We start from the raw sequence: 17,362 nt of genomic DNA, 5'->3' as shown, positions 1-17,362 counted from the left end.
CTACTGTGGGCAGCAAGGTTCAGCTGGATTGGTGTACTTCCCAAAGGCACACAGTAATTAGATAGAGCCCAGGTTAGATCCCAGGGTCTCCTCACAGTGACTCCCAGTGCCTTTTCTACCATCCTCTGTGAAATTCATTCAAAGCACCTCACGAAGCCCCTGCCCCACCCCCTTGCTGAGGTGTGTGCGTGGGAGCTGCATTCTGTGTTGACGCCATATCCACACAGAAGAATTCATGGAGGCTTGAAATATTAAATACATACACACACACAGAGCTCCCACCTCTGCCGGTGACTCATTCCCTATCCTCACTGCTCAATTGATCAAAACCATTTGCAAGTTATTTTAATGGAATCTTTTCCTGTTGGAGGCCTGCAGAGCTGAGCAGCTCCAGCACTGCCAGGGGGCTGGCTGAGGAGGGAGGATAAACGATTCCCACAGCAAGGTGCCCCTTAATTTTGGTTTATTCACCAAATCTCGAGGCACCCCTGACAGTTTGTTCTTCTTCCCTGGGAGGGGAGGCTTAATCATTAATATTCTCCTCCCCACATGGGCTCTCCCTAGCCCTCTGACAAATGGTCTCTCCTTCCCCAGGAGGGCAGCATCGTAGTAGCTTCTTTTAAAAGGAAGCCAGAGCCTTCATCAGTTGGTTCAATTACTGGTTTGGGTACCAATGACGACGTCTTTGGCCAGCCCTCCACTCAAAGCCCAATCCTGGGGATTCTGTATTATTTTAATACTATTACTACTATTGCTAACAGCTGCTATTCATAGAGCATCTTTTCAAACTTTATCTCGTTTGACCTTCACAACAACCCTGGAGTTAGGCATTATTATGATCCCCATTTTACAGATGAGGAAACTGAGGGAGGCAACGGTTAAGTGACTTGCTGAGGGTCTACATAGCCAGTAAGCAACTAAGACCACATTTGAACTCAGGCTCTCCTGACTCCAGGCCCAGCAGTCTATCCACTATGCCCAGTGCTGCATCTGGTAAGTAAATCACAGTGCCTCAGTTTCTCTAGCTCCTTAAATTTTACAAAACAACAGCTATAAAGCAGTAGGGACAAATATTACTATTTTAATTTACCAGTAGATAAAATGAAGACTCGGGTAAGGTTAAATGACTTAAGGTCAATGGACACAGGCACAAATTCTGATGCCCACTATCCACGTGACCTTAAGCAACTCCCTTGATTTTCTCAGTCTCAGATTCCTCATTTATAAAATGAGAGGGTTCAATTCAGTGGCCTCTGAAATGCATCCAGCTCCAGACTTCTGATGTTATGATTTAAAGCCAAGAGCACCTTGTAGAGCATTTAGGCCAATTCCCTCATTTTAAAAAAAAAAAAAAAGGGATGAGTCTGAGGCCAGAGAGATTAACTAATTTCCTGAGGGTCATACAGCTGGGGATATTCCTGTGGCTTGAATCCAAGTCTCCTAATTCCTGATGAATCCATGGACCACACCTGTACCAGTAGATTGCGAGTCCCTGGAGGGCACTTGTTGCTTTTTGTATCCCCAATGCTCAGCGCAGGGCCTGGCACACAGAAGCTGCTGGATAAACGTTAGGTCTGGGTGCTATTGCTCTCTTCCTGTGGTTTGCTAAAGGACTTGATAAGTCACTGCCCTTTCTCTGGCCTTGACTTTGGTGCTGGGATACATTATCCCAGCCCTGGGAAGGGATACATTATCAATTAATCCATCAATCAGCACTGATGAGGTAATTATAATGTGCCATGAACTCCTGGAGAGGCAGAGGAAATAAAGATGAAAAATCAAACAGTCCCTGCTTTCAAGGAGCATACCCTTCAGTGGGGAAAGTAACATGTACATGTTAGCCCTGGAGGCTCATTCATGTGCAAACAGCCAGGAAGTGGAGGAGCAGCGCCTCAAACCCCAGGGAGACCCTGGGGAGCTCAGCAGGCTGATGGGCCATCTCAGCCTCAGTTTCTGGGCCCTCTCATTGAAAGCATCTTATAGGCCACTGAGTCACTGACTTGCCACTTCCTAGTTGTGTGACCCTGGGCAAATCACAACCTCTCCATACCTCAGTTTCCTCTCTGTAAAATAGAAAAAAAAAATACAAATTTCTTGCGAGTTTTGTGGTAAGGAAAAACCTCTGGAAACTGACAAACAGAGAAATTCAGAAAATTTATAAATGAGAAGATTGAGATCCTGAGAAAGTAAGAGGTCAGCTTCAGGCTACACAGGGAATAAGAAGCAAAACCAGGACCAGAAAAAAAAAGGGTCAGGTCTCCTCACTTCAAGTTCAGGGCTCTTGACAGCCCCCTCCAATCCTCCTGCTTAGGTGATGAGGGGCAGGTGGCACCTGCTGGATCAGAGGTTGAAAGAAGAGCTCCAGTGAGTAGGAGCTTCAATTCTGATGGGGAGGCCCTCAGGGAGCAATGTGGATGTACACGGAGGTCAAAAAATTAATTCAGTATATTTATTTACTCATTTTGCTTGAATGGACCTGAGATTTTATTGAATCAAGGAGCTCCTGGGGAGGAAGCACGGACTGGCGATGGGTTTGCAATTTATACTGTGAAAGAGCTGCCAAGGGGACAGAGAGGTTAAATCACTTGTCCAGGATCATCCAACCATTATGTGTCAAAGGCAAGACTTGAAGCTGAGACTGTTTCTCTGTCCTTTAGGTCATGCTTCTCTGCCATATAATCCTAGGCTGTATTCATTAAGGAGAGCAGCAAGGTAGTAGCGTAGTTAGAGCACGAGGCCTGAGTTCAAATGTGAGCCTAGATACTCACTAGCTACGTGACCTTGGGCAAGAGTTACAAACTTAACCTGTTTGCCTCACTTTCCTTATCTGTAAAATGAGGAGAAGAAAGAGATAACAAACCACTCCAGTATTTTTGCCAAGTAAAACCCAAATGGGGTCACAAAGAATCAGACACGACTGAGCAACAGCAATTCATAGACTTACTAATAGCTAATAATTCTGCTATATAATAGTTGATAATAATATAATAGCTATTAAATGCTATCAATTAAATTAATTCAAAGATATGCTTAATGCTATAAATGGCATTTATGGTAGTGAGTTAAGGTTTGCAAAGAACTTTAAAAATATCTCATTTTATCCTCACTGAACACTCCTGGAAAGTGGGTACCAATTACTATCCCTGTTTGTTATAGATGAGGAAACTACGGCAGACAGAGGTTAAGTGAAGGTGTCCAGGGTCACCATGTTTGAGGTCAGATTTGGTGTTATATTTTCCTGACTCTAGGTCCAGGGTTCTGTGTCCCCACTCTGAGTGGGGGGCATTGGTGCTTTTTCCCTCCTTGTGAGACCTCCTCCGTGGTTAACTATTATGTTCAACTTGGGGCCCAACATTTTAGGAAGCAAACAGAATCCAAGGAGGGAGATGTGAAGCCATGACATGTGAGGATCACAGATGAAAGCGTTGGGATGCTTAGAATGGAGAGCCTAACAGAGGGGGGCACAACAGCACTTTCTTTAAATATCTGAAGGATGTCATGGGGAAGGAGAATTACACTTAGAGAACCACAGACTCTCAGTGCTGAAAGCACCCTCAAAGAGCAACCAGTCCAAGTTCCATAGGGGCAAGACTCTTCCATAATAACATGGAAATAGATTCCAGAAGATGAGGAGGCATTCCAGCCACAGGAACGAAGTCTGGCATAGAGCTAGGATGGAGTAGTGACAATGAATCTATCTCTAAGTTCCCTAAGGACAGGCACTATTTCTATTCTGTTTGTATTACTGGATCCTCAGGATGTAGCACTGTGCCCAGGCACATAGGAGAAGCCATCTGATCCACAAACAACCCTTCTGAGCTAAGTACTTACAGGTATCACGAAGGAAACCATGAGGAAACAGGACCAGAGATTAAGTGGCTTGTCCACAGTGTTATCATAAGTGCCAGTGTCAGTATTTAAACCCAGGTCAATCCCAATTCCAAGTCTAGCTGTGCCACACAAGAAGAAGAAAATAATGGTGAAAGAAAAATGACTGGGAACTTTGGGAGGACACGACACCACCATAATACTCACTACAGAAAAGAGGAAAAACAGGTACAGTCTGAGATTTATATTTTAGGATGTAAGAATATTTGAAAAAAAAACAACAAACTTTGTCTTCCAACAACTGACTTCCTTCTCCTGTTCTTTACAATTTTAACTGGATCAACTGACTAAAAATTTTATAGGGCAAAGTAGGCAAGGAGGGACAGAAGTTCTCAAGAATGAAATTCAGGGGGCGGAGCCAAGATGGCAGAGTAGAAAGACATACATACACAGGGTCTCCTCACACAGCCCATAAAATACCTGTGGAGAGGGACTCTCAAAAAATTTTGGAGCAGCAGAAGTGGAGAACAACAGAGTGGAGATTTCCAGCTCAGGGTGACCTGAAAAGCCCACGGGAAACGTCTGTTGCACTGGACATGGAGTGGAGCCCAGCCCAGCCTTGGCTCTGGGAGGAGGACACCTCGGAGGTGGAATCTCCAGTCACAGTAGCAGCCCATTGAAGATTCCTCAACCCGTAGGCACCAAAGGTCAGTGATGGGGTTTCTTCAGCTGGCCAGGAAGGGAGAAGGGCCTTCCCATAGCTCCAGCCTCAGGCAGCAGCCACAGAGGCCACATCGGGCAGGCGGCAACAGTTCCCACCTCAGCCCCTACAGCAGCCTGAATCCACTGTTGGCTCGTAAAACCCCTGGGGCCACTGAGGAGCTAATTATTACCTCAGCCCTGAGGGAGCTGGTCTTTGTCTCGAACTGAATGGCGGCCCTGCCCCCACAGCTTGACTGAATCCCAGCCCCCCAGTGCTGGGTTAGCCAAACTGGAGGTCAGGTGCCTGTGGAGAGGAAACTTCTAAGATTCTGGGCACAAAAATCTCTCCCTAATCCCAGACCGGTGTACACACTTGATTGTGCCACCTTGGAGGAACTGAGATCGCACAGATTCCCAGAGTATACCCTGCTCTTGACAAAGGACCCAAAAGTCAAGTAACTGGTTTGGAAAATGCTCAAAAAAGGGAAAAAAAAAAATAAGACTATAGAAGGTTACTTTCTTGGTGAACAGATATCTTCTCCCATCCTTTTGGATGAGGAAGAACAATGCTTACCATCAGGGAAAGACATAAAAGTCAAGGCTTCTGTATCCCAAACTTCCAAAATAAATATTCAATGGCCTCAGGCCATGGAAGAGCTCAAAAAGGATTTTGAAAATCAAGTAAGAGAAGTGGAGGAAAAACTGGGAAGAGAAATGAGAGAGATGCAAGAAAAACATGAAAAGCAAGTCAACACCTTGCTAAAGGAGACCCCAAAAAATGCTGAAGAAAATCACACCTTTAAAAATAGGCTAACTCAATTGGCAAAAGAGGCTCAAAAAGCCAATGAGGAGAAGAATGCTTTCAAAAGCAGAGTTAGCCAAATGGAAAAGGAGGTTCAAAAGAAAATTGTTCTTTCAAAATTAGAATGGCACAGATGGAGGCTAATGACTTTATGAGAAACCAAGAAATCACAAAACAAAACCAAAAGAATGAAAAAATGGAACATAATATGAAGTATCTCACTGGAAAAACAACTGACCTGGAAAACAGATCCAGGAGAGACAATTTAAAAATTATGGGACTACCTGAAAGCCTTGATCAAAAAAAGAGCCTAGACATCATCTTTCATGAAGTTATCAAGGAAAACTGCCCTGATATTCTAGAACCAGGGGGCAAAATAAATATTGAAAGAATCCACCAATCACGTCCTAAAAGAGATCCAAAAAGAGAAACTCCTAAGAACATTGTGGCCAAATTCCAGAGTTCCCAGGTCAAGGAGAAAATATTGCAGGCAGCTAGAAAGAAACAATTCAAGCATGGAATATGATATTCCAGAAGTCAAAGGAACTAGGGCTAAAACCAAGAATCACCTACCCAGCAAAACTGAGTATAACACTTCTGGGGAAAAAATGGTCTTCCAATGAAATAGAGGACTTTCAAACATTCTTGCTGAAAAGAAAATTTGACTTTCAAACACAAGAATCAAGAGAAGCATGAAAAGGTAAACAGTAAAGAGAAATCATAAGGGACTTACTAAAGTTGAACTATTTACATTCCTACATGGAAAGACAATATTTGTAACTCTTGAAACATTTTTCAGTATCTGGGTAGTTGGTGGGATTACACACACACACACACACACACACACACACACACACACACACACACACACACACACACACACACACACACACACACACACACACACACACACACACACACACACACACACACACACACACACACACACACGGTGAATTGAATAGGATGGGATCAAATCTTAAAAAAATGAAATTAAGCAGTGAGAGAGAAATATATTGGGAGGAGAAAGGGAGAAATGAAATGGGGCAAATTATCTCTCATAAAAGAGGCAAGTAAAAGACTTTTCAGTGGACGGAAAAAAGGGGGAGGTGAGAGAAAAAACATGAAGCTTACTCTCATCACATTTAACTAAAAGAAGGAATAAAATGCACACTCATTTTGGTATGAAAACCTATCTTACAATACAGGAAAGTGGGGAAGAAGGGGATACGCAGGGTCAGGAGGATGATGGAAGGGAGGGCACTGGGAGAAGGGAGCAATTAGAAGTCAACACTCTTGGGGAGGGATAGGATCAAAAGAGAGAATAGAAGAAATGGGGGGCAGGATAGGATGGAGGGAAATATAGTTAGTCTTACACAACACGATTATTATGGAAGTCATTTACAAAACTACACAGATATAGCCTATATTGAATTGCTTGCTTTCCCAAAAGGAATGACTGGGGAGGGACGGATGAAGTGAAGTTGGAACTCAAAGTTTTAGGAACAACTGTTGAGTATTGTTCTTGCAACTAGGAGATAAGAAATGCAGGTAATGGGGTATAGAAAGTTATCTTGCCCTACAGGACAAAAGAGAAGATGATGATAAGGGAAGGGAGGGATGTTAGAAGGGAGGGCAGACTGGTGATAGGGGTAATTAGAATGCTCAGCGTTTTGGGATGGACGGAGGGGAGAAAATTTGGAACCCAACATTTTGTGGAAATGTATGTTGAAAACTTAAATTTAAATTAAAAAAATTAAAAAAAAAGAATGAAATTCAAATGAGGGAAAAACAAAGTATTTCAGTCAAGAAGAAAACGGAGTTGTGTTTAAAGAGAAAATATCTTATGATATTCTTGCAGAACAATTGTACCATCAGGTCGCACAGGAACCAGTTGTATTGCCAGAACCAAAAAGTTCCAGGCTGTGTGATCCAAATCCCTCATTTTATAGATGAATAAATTGGGTTCAGAGGTTGAAGGGATTTGCTCAAGGTCACAGAATAGAATCACAGAACTGTGGCCCTGAGCCATGAGATATATTAGCAATGTTGTTCTATCATTTTCAGTCATGTCTGACTCTTCATGACTCCATCTGGTGTTTTCTTGGTAAACATACTGAAGTGATTTTCCATCTCCTGCTCCAGCTCATTTTACAGATGAGGAAACTAAGGCAAACAGGGTGAAGTGGACACAGACAGTAAGTGTCTGAGGCTGGATTTGAACTCAGGTCTTCTTGACTCCAAGACTTTATTCACTGTGCCAGCTATGCTATCCTCATGTTAGTAACAGGGACTTCAACTATCCAGATACATATCCTAGAATTTTCTCTCCATCTAAGCAGAGCAGCTAATGACTATCTGATGAATCATCAGGGTATTCTACATTGGATTTCATTTTCCTTCACACAGAATCCGTTGCTGGGGTAGAAATGATGGGAACTTTAGGAAGGATGGGATCACTTCATCCATCCAAGAGTTTATGATGGAGAGGAAATTTGGACATAGTCTGAAATGTGCCCTAGGGCACATTTGGGAAAAAATATTTTGGGAAAAAAATATTTCATTGGGTCCAGAGGAAAGACTAGGTAGGATCTCCTGTGGGAAACTATTTCTGGGGAAGTCGGAGCAAGAAGGATGAGAGATGCTCAAGGAAGAAATTTTGAATGAAGATACAAAGAAAATAATTCCAGTAATGACGAAAATGGGATTAGTCTGAAGAGATCAGTGTGAATATAAAGAGAACTCTCACCACCTAACATTAAAAAATGTGTGGAGTATGGAAGCAAGCTAAAGTAAGAGAAGATGAATAGAAGAATGTGGAGTAGTGTCAAGGATGCTAAAGCTCCAATGGGCTGAGCAAGGCCACAAAACGAGGCTCAAAGGACAGGACCTTTGCTTGGGGTAGATGGGACAATGGTAACTGACAAAAGAGAGGGGGAAAGCTGCTCAGTTCTTAGTTTAGTTCTGTTCTCTCTGCAAAGGAGAATGACTTACACTAGAAGAAACAGAATAAAAATGACTAACAAACTTCTTGAGAGGATGCTTGGGCAGTGGGCAAGAAGCTGGTAAAGCTGTGGAGAAGATGAGGGCAACACAGGCAAGGAAATGCTTCTGTGGTGAAGAGAGGGGAACCCATGACACCTTGACCTGTATCTCCTGCCTTTAAGGTAAGGGAAGAAGATGCCAGTCCACTGGGATGTTTCCAGCCTTTGTAGTGAGGGGAGAGGGCACTTAACCTTCTGCCTGGTCTGAAGTCTCCCACTGGAAGAGAAAGGCTATCCTATTGGAGCTGGGGTTTCCTGACTTAGGGGGAGGGTGAGTAAATAACGCCATTCCTACAGATTCAAGTACTGCTTCCCAGACTAGGGAAGTCTAGGACTGTCCACCTCGAGGCCAAATTCATATGGACATTGAAAATCAATCTAAAATCTTTCCTCAAGAATTAACAAACCTGGTTGTGCCCTCCCCATCCTAGTGATTCTGGGCCTTTCCAGTCCCCCTCCATCCCTCACAAACTTGCTACCCTCCATGGTCCATGCTAAACCCACCCACCTCTTCCACTGTTTTCCCTGGAATGTTGGCTCCAGAAGCAACAACCTTGCTTTCGTCTTTTTTTCCTTTCTCACTTCTCCCATTTTCTGAATCTCATTGATGACACAGATTCCCTCCCAGGCTGCACTTTCACTTACTCTCCCCAACTCGGGGGAGTTGGTATACCTGTACCTCATTCTGACTCCCAGGCTGTCCCCCTAAACCGCCTTCACGCCTCAAGGTTCACTCAACCTACATCTGTCTCTAAAGCATCCTCTTGTTCCTGATAGTCTCATCTCTCTGTTTCTGGAACCACAGCTGACTTCTTCTTATGTGATATTGCCTCAGGTTTCTTTGCTGCATCTTCATCCAGGTCATGCCTGCAAACTGGCAGTCCCACAGGACTCTGTCCAAGGCTCTCTTCTCTTCACCCTCTGGACCACCTTCTTTGGTGCTATTAGCACCCAAGGATTTAAGGACCATCTCTATACTGATGATTCTCAGATCTACCTATCCTGCCCTAACCTCTCTGCTGACCTCCAGTCTTGCATCTCTGTCTAATGGACATCTTGAACTGGATGTCCCAGAGATATCTTCAACTTAGCATATCTCAAACTGAACTCATCTTTCCTTCTACACTCCCCTCCCTCCAAAACTTCCCTATTATTGTCCGGGGCAACAACAACTGCAAAGTTTCTCAGGCTCCCAACCTAGATGTCAGCAAACCTAGGTGTTATCCTTTGGCTCCACTCTATGTCCTACTGCTCATATCCAATCTATTGCCAAGGCCTGCCAACTTCACTTTTGCAATATGCCCCCTTCTCCCTTCTGAAACTGCTATCTCTCTGGTGCAGGCCTTCATCACATCGCAACAGGTGATGCACTGGCGAGTCTGCCTGCCTCAAGTCTCTCCCCACTGCATTTTATCCTTCATTCAGCTACCAAAGTTATTTTCCTAAAGTGCAGGTTTATGTCTTCCTTCTATGAGGAGGATGAATTCCAGTGGTTCCCTATCACCTCTTGAATACAAAATCCTCAGTGTGGTATTCAAAGCCCTTTACAACCTGTTACCACCATCTCCACCCTTCTCATCCCCGATCTTTTTACACCTTATACATACCATATACTCTTAATTTGGTTCAGGTCCATTGGCCACTTTGTTTTCCCACAAACAAAACACTCCATCTTCCTTCTTAGCATGTCAGGTGCCACTTCCTACAACAAGGTTCTCTGGAAGCCTCTAGTTGTTAAAATCACTTTAAAAATGTGCCTTTACTTGTGTACAGATAAGCATCTTGAGGACAGGGAGCATTTTTTATATTTTTCTTTTTATCTCTAGAGCCCAGCACAGTGCATTCATGTCTTAGGTATTTAATGCTTGCTGAACAGAATAGTTGTAACAGTTAGGTGCTCCTTCCTTTCACTGATACTAAATCTACCTCCCTGAAACTTATCCTTTTTTTTTTCTTGTTCTGCATTCTAGGTGCTATCAAAATAAGTCTAATCCCTTCTTATCATGACAGCTCTTCAAATATCTGAAGACAGCAATCATTACATCTTCCTTCTCCTCCATGTTAAATATTCCAAGCTCCTTCAAATGAGCCTTAGAAGATTCTGAGTACTCGTACAATTTTGGATGTCTTCCTCAGGGTTCAATCTGCCTGTTCACAGAGTAAAGGAGGAGCAGCAATGGGCAGAAGGCATAGGGAGGCAGAGGGTTAATATAATTAAGAGCTGCCTAAAAATAGGATCAGATACCTTAAGATCAGAAAAATCAGATTCAGAGCTGGGACAGTAGAGGTCACATAGTCCACCTCCTTCATTTTACAGATGAGGAAAATGAGACCAGAGAGGTTAGAAGGTCACATGGCTATTAAATATCTCAGGTGAGATTTATATTCACATCTTACTAAACTCCAACTCTGGTGTCCTATGTGCCATGCTGGCTCTCATTATCCATGCCTTAAAGGCAGTGTCATGACCAGAATGGCTGGCTCACGTAGAGGTTGAAGAGTGTAAAATGGTGTCAGCTAGGAGTTGAATTTCAGCATCTCTCAGATCCCTTCCAACTCTTCAACTGTGTTTCTGTGCCAAACCTCCTCATGTAATCAATTCTCAACTCCCTGCATTCAGGGAAGAGAGGAGTAATATATTCGGCAAATGATGTCTACTGGGCTGTGGGATACATTAGATGTTGCTAGGAAGTGAATTTACATTCCTAATTGTATTTCACTTAGGCTAATATGATTATTTTACATTTCCTAAGTATTTCCCAAGAATTCTGGGTGGAAGCAGGGAGAAGCCAGTATGAGACTAAAAACCTGTCACAGACGTAATATATAAATAGAAAGCTGAAGACTTCTGTCAGCCAAGTTAAAAAAAAAAGGTACTGTCATCTGTGCTTCTCCCTGACCAGTTTATATTTCAGGTTCTCATGGCACAAATTTTGCAAAGGTCCTTCACATGTATTTCATTTATTCCTTATGAGGAAGGCATTATTTACCTCCTTTCTTATGAGGAAAATGAGATAAAAGTTTAGAAGGTAAGCTCCATGAGGACAGGAACAGTTGTGGTTTTTTTGCATGAGAAAGAGAAGAGAGGGGAAGGAGGAGCTAGTTAACGGATCAGGATCATGAAACTTATGACAGAACCTTAGATCATCTATGACAGCCCTCTCATTTGATAGATAAGGAAAGTGAGTCTGTGAGAGTCAGTGATTTGACTAAAGGCACAGATCTGGATTCAGGTCCTTGAGCTTCAAATTCAGTGTTCTTTCTACTACCAGACTATCATTTTTTAACTAAGTATTCTTAATGTTTTTTATTTTCACATCACATTGGCTCCTGGATTTTCTCTATACAGCAACCCATCCAAAGGGCCTTTCCCTTAAAATGATAAAGACTGTTAAAACTGATACATCATGATAGCATTTGCAACATTTGCTTCATAGCCCCCTTCCCACCAGTTCAGGTATTTTCTTGTCTTCTCCATGGTCAAAAGTGGTCATTAAAGAGAGTGTTCAGCTTTCTGTGATTTTTGCATTAACACTGATGGAGTCACTGTGTCTATTATTTTCCTGGTTCTATCTTCACTTCATATTAGTTTATGGACATCATCCAATGTTAATAATATTCATTCATTCAATCTTAATATTCATCATTTATGTGGGACTAGGAGTTCCTTGAAAGCAGACATTGTTTTTATTTTTATTTTTTGCCATTCTTTGTAGTCCCAGGATTTAACGTAATCTCTGGCACATAGTAGGTGCTGAATAAATACTAGTTGATTTCTTACAGTGCAATAAAATTCTACTACGTTAAAATACCAGAATTTGTTCAGCTATTCCTCAAATGATGGGCACCTACTATTTTCACAGTTCTGTGGCATTATTTTGTTATAATAAGATGTCTTCCTTTGACCTCTTGGGGTATATTCCCATCTCTGGGCATCTCTGGGTCAAAGTGTTAGAACTTACAGTCTGCGGATGAAGAGTTCCAAATCCCAGAGTAATATGGCATCAGAAATTGGGAGAAAGATATAACTGGAAAAGGGTGACATTTCTCATGATTCAAAATTGTTGGACTGATTCCTAACTCCACCAACCGTGTATTAGTGTCTGTCTTCCTACAACCCTTCAACATTGACTATTTCTGTTTTTTGTCATTTTTGCCAATTTGCTAGGTGTGAAGTAAAACCTTAGAGTTGCTTTAATTGGATATTGCCTAATTAAAACTGAGGTTTACTGACTTCCAGTTGGAAAGACTTCCTCACTAGTACACTGCCTCCTTTTATGAGTACGATAGTATCAAGGGCTTTCTCCTCCTACCCTGTTTCTCACTTTCTGCCCTTCTAACTAGCAGCCAATGAGCTCTAATACGTCTCACAGTTGGGAGCAAGAGGACTTAGAGTCATCATTGCCACCAACCCAACCCAAAAATCCTGTGGTAGCAGTTTTAGATGGGATCTAGTTAGAGTGTCTAATGGGGTCAGTGGACAGAGGGTTCCAAGCCCCAAAGCAACATGGATTCTAGAATGGCCAGCAGAAATCAGGGGAAAGGCATAAAACTGAATAGAGTATTTAGTGGAAGCCAAAAGCCTCTATTCCAAGGTAAGGTAAGTTATCTAGTTGAAGGAAATCTTCCTCCAAAGAACTCATTCTACAATATGCTGTGGACAGATGTAACTGATCATAACACTGAAAACTAGAAGGGAGTTTAGTGATCAAGTCAAAGTCTTCTTTACAGTTGAGGAAAACAGAAACAATTTGCTCAAGTTCCCACAAATTGAAAGCAGCAGCTCTCTGATACCAGATATCTCATGCTAGGCTGGTGGCTACTCCAATTTGGTCCCAAGTCTCTGATGTGGGCTCAAACCCTTTACTCTCATTTTGTAATTAAACCACTCTTGGATCTACTACTTGGTTCCCCAAGTTGACATCTGCCTAGAAGTGGCTCATGAACATCATCATCCCCAGGGAGACCTGCTAGCCAGGTCCATCTCATGAATCAGCAAAGAGGTATCGTGTTTCACAAATCAGTCTCTCCAATTGGCTCAGGGTGAATACGTTTTTTGTTTTGTTTTGCTTTTACCACATGAAAAGACAAAACTGAGTTTCTAACCCTAGAAAGCTGAGGACGAGACTCTGAAGCCAAAGTAGGAAGCTCAAATTAACCAGACAGTTTCCATACTAACCTTGTTATGAAGCGAGACTGGCATTTGGAAGGTTTTGGTGGGGGGAGGCAGGGAGGAATGTGAGGGGAGAAGCTGTGTGGGAAGAGGAGAGATGATGACGTACAGACAAGAGGCTGATGAGTGCTCACCAAATGACTAGTATGGCAACCACTGAAACTTGTAGAACCAAGCAAACACAACTGTGAGGGGAAGTAGCATGCCTGCATGGGATTACAGGAATCAGATTCTGAAATGGTCGCTGGGAACATCTCTGTACCCTTGTGTCAAGGCCAGGCAGAGTCAGGGAGAACCTGGCTGTGTGTACGTTGTCTTCTCCATCACAGTGTGTGCTCCTTGGAAGGCCAGGACTGTGTTTTTGCTTTTGTGTTCCCAGCCCTGAGTACCATGCTGGGCACACAGTAAGTGCTTAATAAATACTTGCAGATGTACAAACTTGATGCTTCAGTTGGTTTATCCCCTTCATTCATCTCTGAGCAGCAGAAACCAATGGACAGAGGAAGAACTGACATACAGACTAAAGAATTTCGTTTTGGCTTCTCTTCCCACACCACTCTCACCCCCTAATGCTCAGGAAGGGATCAGCAGGGGAAAGGACAGGTAAAGAGAAGATAGATTTATACTCTAATTTTAAGAGATCATAGGATTTAGAGCTGAAATACCTAATTTCTTAATGCTGTGTAGTAGGGAAATGAAGTCCTGAGATATAAAAGGGGACTTGCTCAAGGTTGCATAGGTAATAAGCAGAGAACCTGGGATTTGAACCTAGGATCTGACTCCAAATCGTCCCCTTATTAAATGCTGTCTTCGTTTTATCAGGCTTGCAGGAAGGTATGAAAGCTAAAAACTGCCTCAATTTCTTTCTCTTCTCATCCTTATGGTAAGAGAGGGAAGACACAGGCAGCATGAAAATGATACTTATGGATTCCAAACATCCCTTCCATCTCCTATATGCCTGTCACTCCTTCATGTAGAATTTCTGCTTTGCTCTTTCAGTCAATTCCCTGTCTCTGTCTTGTTTTTTTCAAAAACTGAGAGGGGAGAAAAATCACATGATAAGAAAACATCCTCTTTCTGGGGGATACGGAAAGAAAAAAATGTGAGTAGCTTCTTTGCACCATTGGTCTCTTCCTTCACATTTCCTGGGATGTCAACTTTCTGAGAAAGGATCATACCTTTGGGCGGTCTGGATATAACCCTAACGCTTCTCCATATGACATCATACAGCACACATTAGAAGTTATTGGGAGGAGGGCTTGTCTTTAAGTCAGGGATGATATTGAAGGGACTCCTGTGTAAGTATTAGCTGGACTACATAATATCTTATGACCCTTTCAGCTTTGAGATTCTATGACCTAGGGAAACATGTCACTATCTATAGAGAAATGCTAGATGGTATTTGGATGGAAAGGGAGCAGGGCCCAAGTCAGACCAAGAAGTGATACTGGCTCTCTGCTGCTAGCTCACAGATATACACAGTTCTTCTCTAGGCAAAACTGAGCAATAAAACCACAGAATTTCTGGGGTAAATGGGACTGGGGCAAAATGTTCAAAAGCTTCTTCAGTAACACATTAAAAAAAAAGGTGGGATCCTAATAAAAACATAGTAACACAGTTTTATACATGTTAAATGGGCCAGAAATACATAAATACTCCAACAGACAATGGTCCAGTCTGCAGCTTAGGGCTAGAGTAGCCTCAGTGGTGTAAAGGGGTAACGGTGGTATGGATCAGCTCTCTCTGTGCTTAATTCCAACTCCAAGAAACATTTAAGATGGCACTTTACACCTTGACAAAGAACTAAAGTTTACTTGTGGATGCTGGGGAGGGACTGCAGCTTGAGAATTATTGTGAAGTGGTGCCATTTTCACTGTTTCTTATGGAAGAAATCATGCAGAAGCAAACTTGAAATTCATGTTATGCTCAAAGTGTTCCTTAATAAATCAATTATGTTGGAACAAATTCACATTTTTGAAACACATGTTAGAGCAGAACTGACTGTATCTTAAGACTTCTGTACTTTCAAGTTGTATTTTATCCATTTTCCTTCAGTTCACTGTTAAATTACAGCATTAAGAATGAGAAGGAAAAAACATAGGAAACAGAGACCCAGAACAAGGAAGGGACTGGTCCAAAGCTGCAGAGCCAGTAAGATAGCCAGGATTCAAACTTGGGTCACTTGTAAAATTTTTTGTGGCAAGCATCACCTCTGTTCCAGGTGAGGTAAAGCAAAAGTCTCTTTCTAGACCTAGGCCCACAGAGGAGGAAATAGCAACAGTCCAGGGTCCAGGGTCACAACTACTGCAGAAATGGAGAAGGGCTATCAATCTAAAAGACTATTAGAGAGTGAAGAAATATACCAAGAGCAGTGGTTGGGGCTATGCATGTTGTCCCCAATCCTGTCAGTTTCTTAAAGGCTTAGTTATAATTTCACCCCCCAGGAGGCAATGTGGTACCTGTCTAGCTTATGAGCTTGAGCTCTGGGGTCTTGAGGGTGGATGTGCCAATCACTGATCTCCACACACAGAGTGGTCTATAACTTTTTATAACTGAATTGAAGAAACACCATTACAGGGAAAAAAAAACCCATTAATTTTTAACATTAAGTAAAGGAAGGTTTTTCTGGGGCCTGGAAAGTATAAAGACATGGTAGATAGCCCATATCATAGGGGCCCATGCTAAAGTGGGCAGGGGGATGGGAAACCCAACTCAGAGTGGATGCCAGCATTGTGAGGAATTAGCCAGTTTTGGAACATTTGGCTCTGACCAGAGTGATGCCACTTAGGCAAGGGGAACCTAACAAAAGCAATTTCTTCCTGTAAAAAGAACAAAATCTAAGCATCCCAAAAAGAAGCCCTCGTCTGCCCTCTTCCCTTGCATCACAGGGAATGCTGTTTCTAGTCCATTCTTCAAATACCTGAAATATTGACTGTCAACAAAAATAATACTTTCCTCAGACTGTAGCAACCATGAATATATCTTAAAGAGGGGCTAGGAATCGTAAGAAAAGAAAAAAAACAACTGTATGTCTTCCAACTTATTGCTTGAAGTACTGTCTGAGAAAGCTCCTGGCATCCTGTCAAACACCCTGGCCAGCATGCTTACTCAAGTGACTGGTCTATTTAAAACAAAAACAAAAAAGATACCCAACAGAATTTGAAAAGAAAAAACCATGTCACTATGGGAAGAAACCCTGACGTCGGTGGGTAGGTAGCGGTCGAGAGAACAGAAGACCCTTCCCCACCCTTAGACGTTCTGCTCGCTTGGTGACACTCAAACCCCGGGCTGACCACATGGCACAAGCTGCTTTCCCCCAATATTGGGCTTCCACGGTAGCTTGCGCAACTATTCTAAGACTCTGCCTCCTCTCTCATTAGACTGTCGTCTGGTGGCTGAACTTCCTCTCCAGAAAATTCTGAGTGTTCACTCTTCTGTTCTGCTCTCTCCTCTCTAAGCCCTGTCTCAGAGGTCTCCTCGTCACCTAGGAAATACACAGGGAAGCAAAAAGGAGAGGTTGGTTAGAAAGGAAATGGTTTCCCCAAACTGTGTCATGATGGGCCATGAGCACCTGTGGCCTCAGGTGATCAGGAGATAAAGGGGTAAAGATGACAATCAATGATCTTTTCACATCTTTGTACTCCTACACTGAATTCTCCAAGATCATATGGGCTTGGTTCCAACGCACCTGTTTATAGTACTCCTTTCTCCTATTTCAGGGAGGATATACTCCTGCAGAAGCAGGGAGAGAGGGGGAAGACAGGTAGTTTGAATAATTCAGCTTTTATCCAGAGAAGGGCACTAAATGGGTTT

The 17,362-nt window shown here is 42.7% G+C and overlaps 1 protein-coding gene across 3 annotated transcripts in view; it reads right to left on the bottom strand.

Moving 5' to 3' along the window:
- STK11 (serine/threonine kinase 11) overlaps positions 1-17,362 on the bottom strand; it is a 171,773-nt gene that overhangs the window by 21,878 nt on the left and 132,533 nt on the right. The window contains exon 9 of one of the 3 annotated variants that reach the window (XM_072601372.1): positions 16,082-17,033. The exons of the other annotated variants lie outside the window; for them this stretch is intronic. Coding sequence (XP_072457473.1) covers positions 16,903-17,033 — 131 coding nt within the window. The 3' untranslated portion in view covers positions 16,082-16,902. Of the gene's footprint in view, positions 1-16,081; positions 17,034-17,362 lie in introns of those variants that run through there. 3 annotated transcript variants of the gene reach the window in all.

Source organism: Notamacropus eugenii, chromosome 4 (genome assembly GCF_028372415.1).
Source record: "Notamacropus eugenii isolate mMacEug1 chromosome 4, mMacEug1.pri_v2, whole genome shotgun sequence".
In the NCBI taxonomy this organism is placed as follows: domain Eukaryota; kingdom Metazoa; phylum Chordata; class Mammalia; order Diprotodontia; family Macropodidae; genus Notamacropus; species Notamacropus eugenii.
This window is presented reverse-complemented; position numbering and strand designations above follow the sequence as displayed.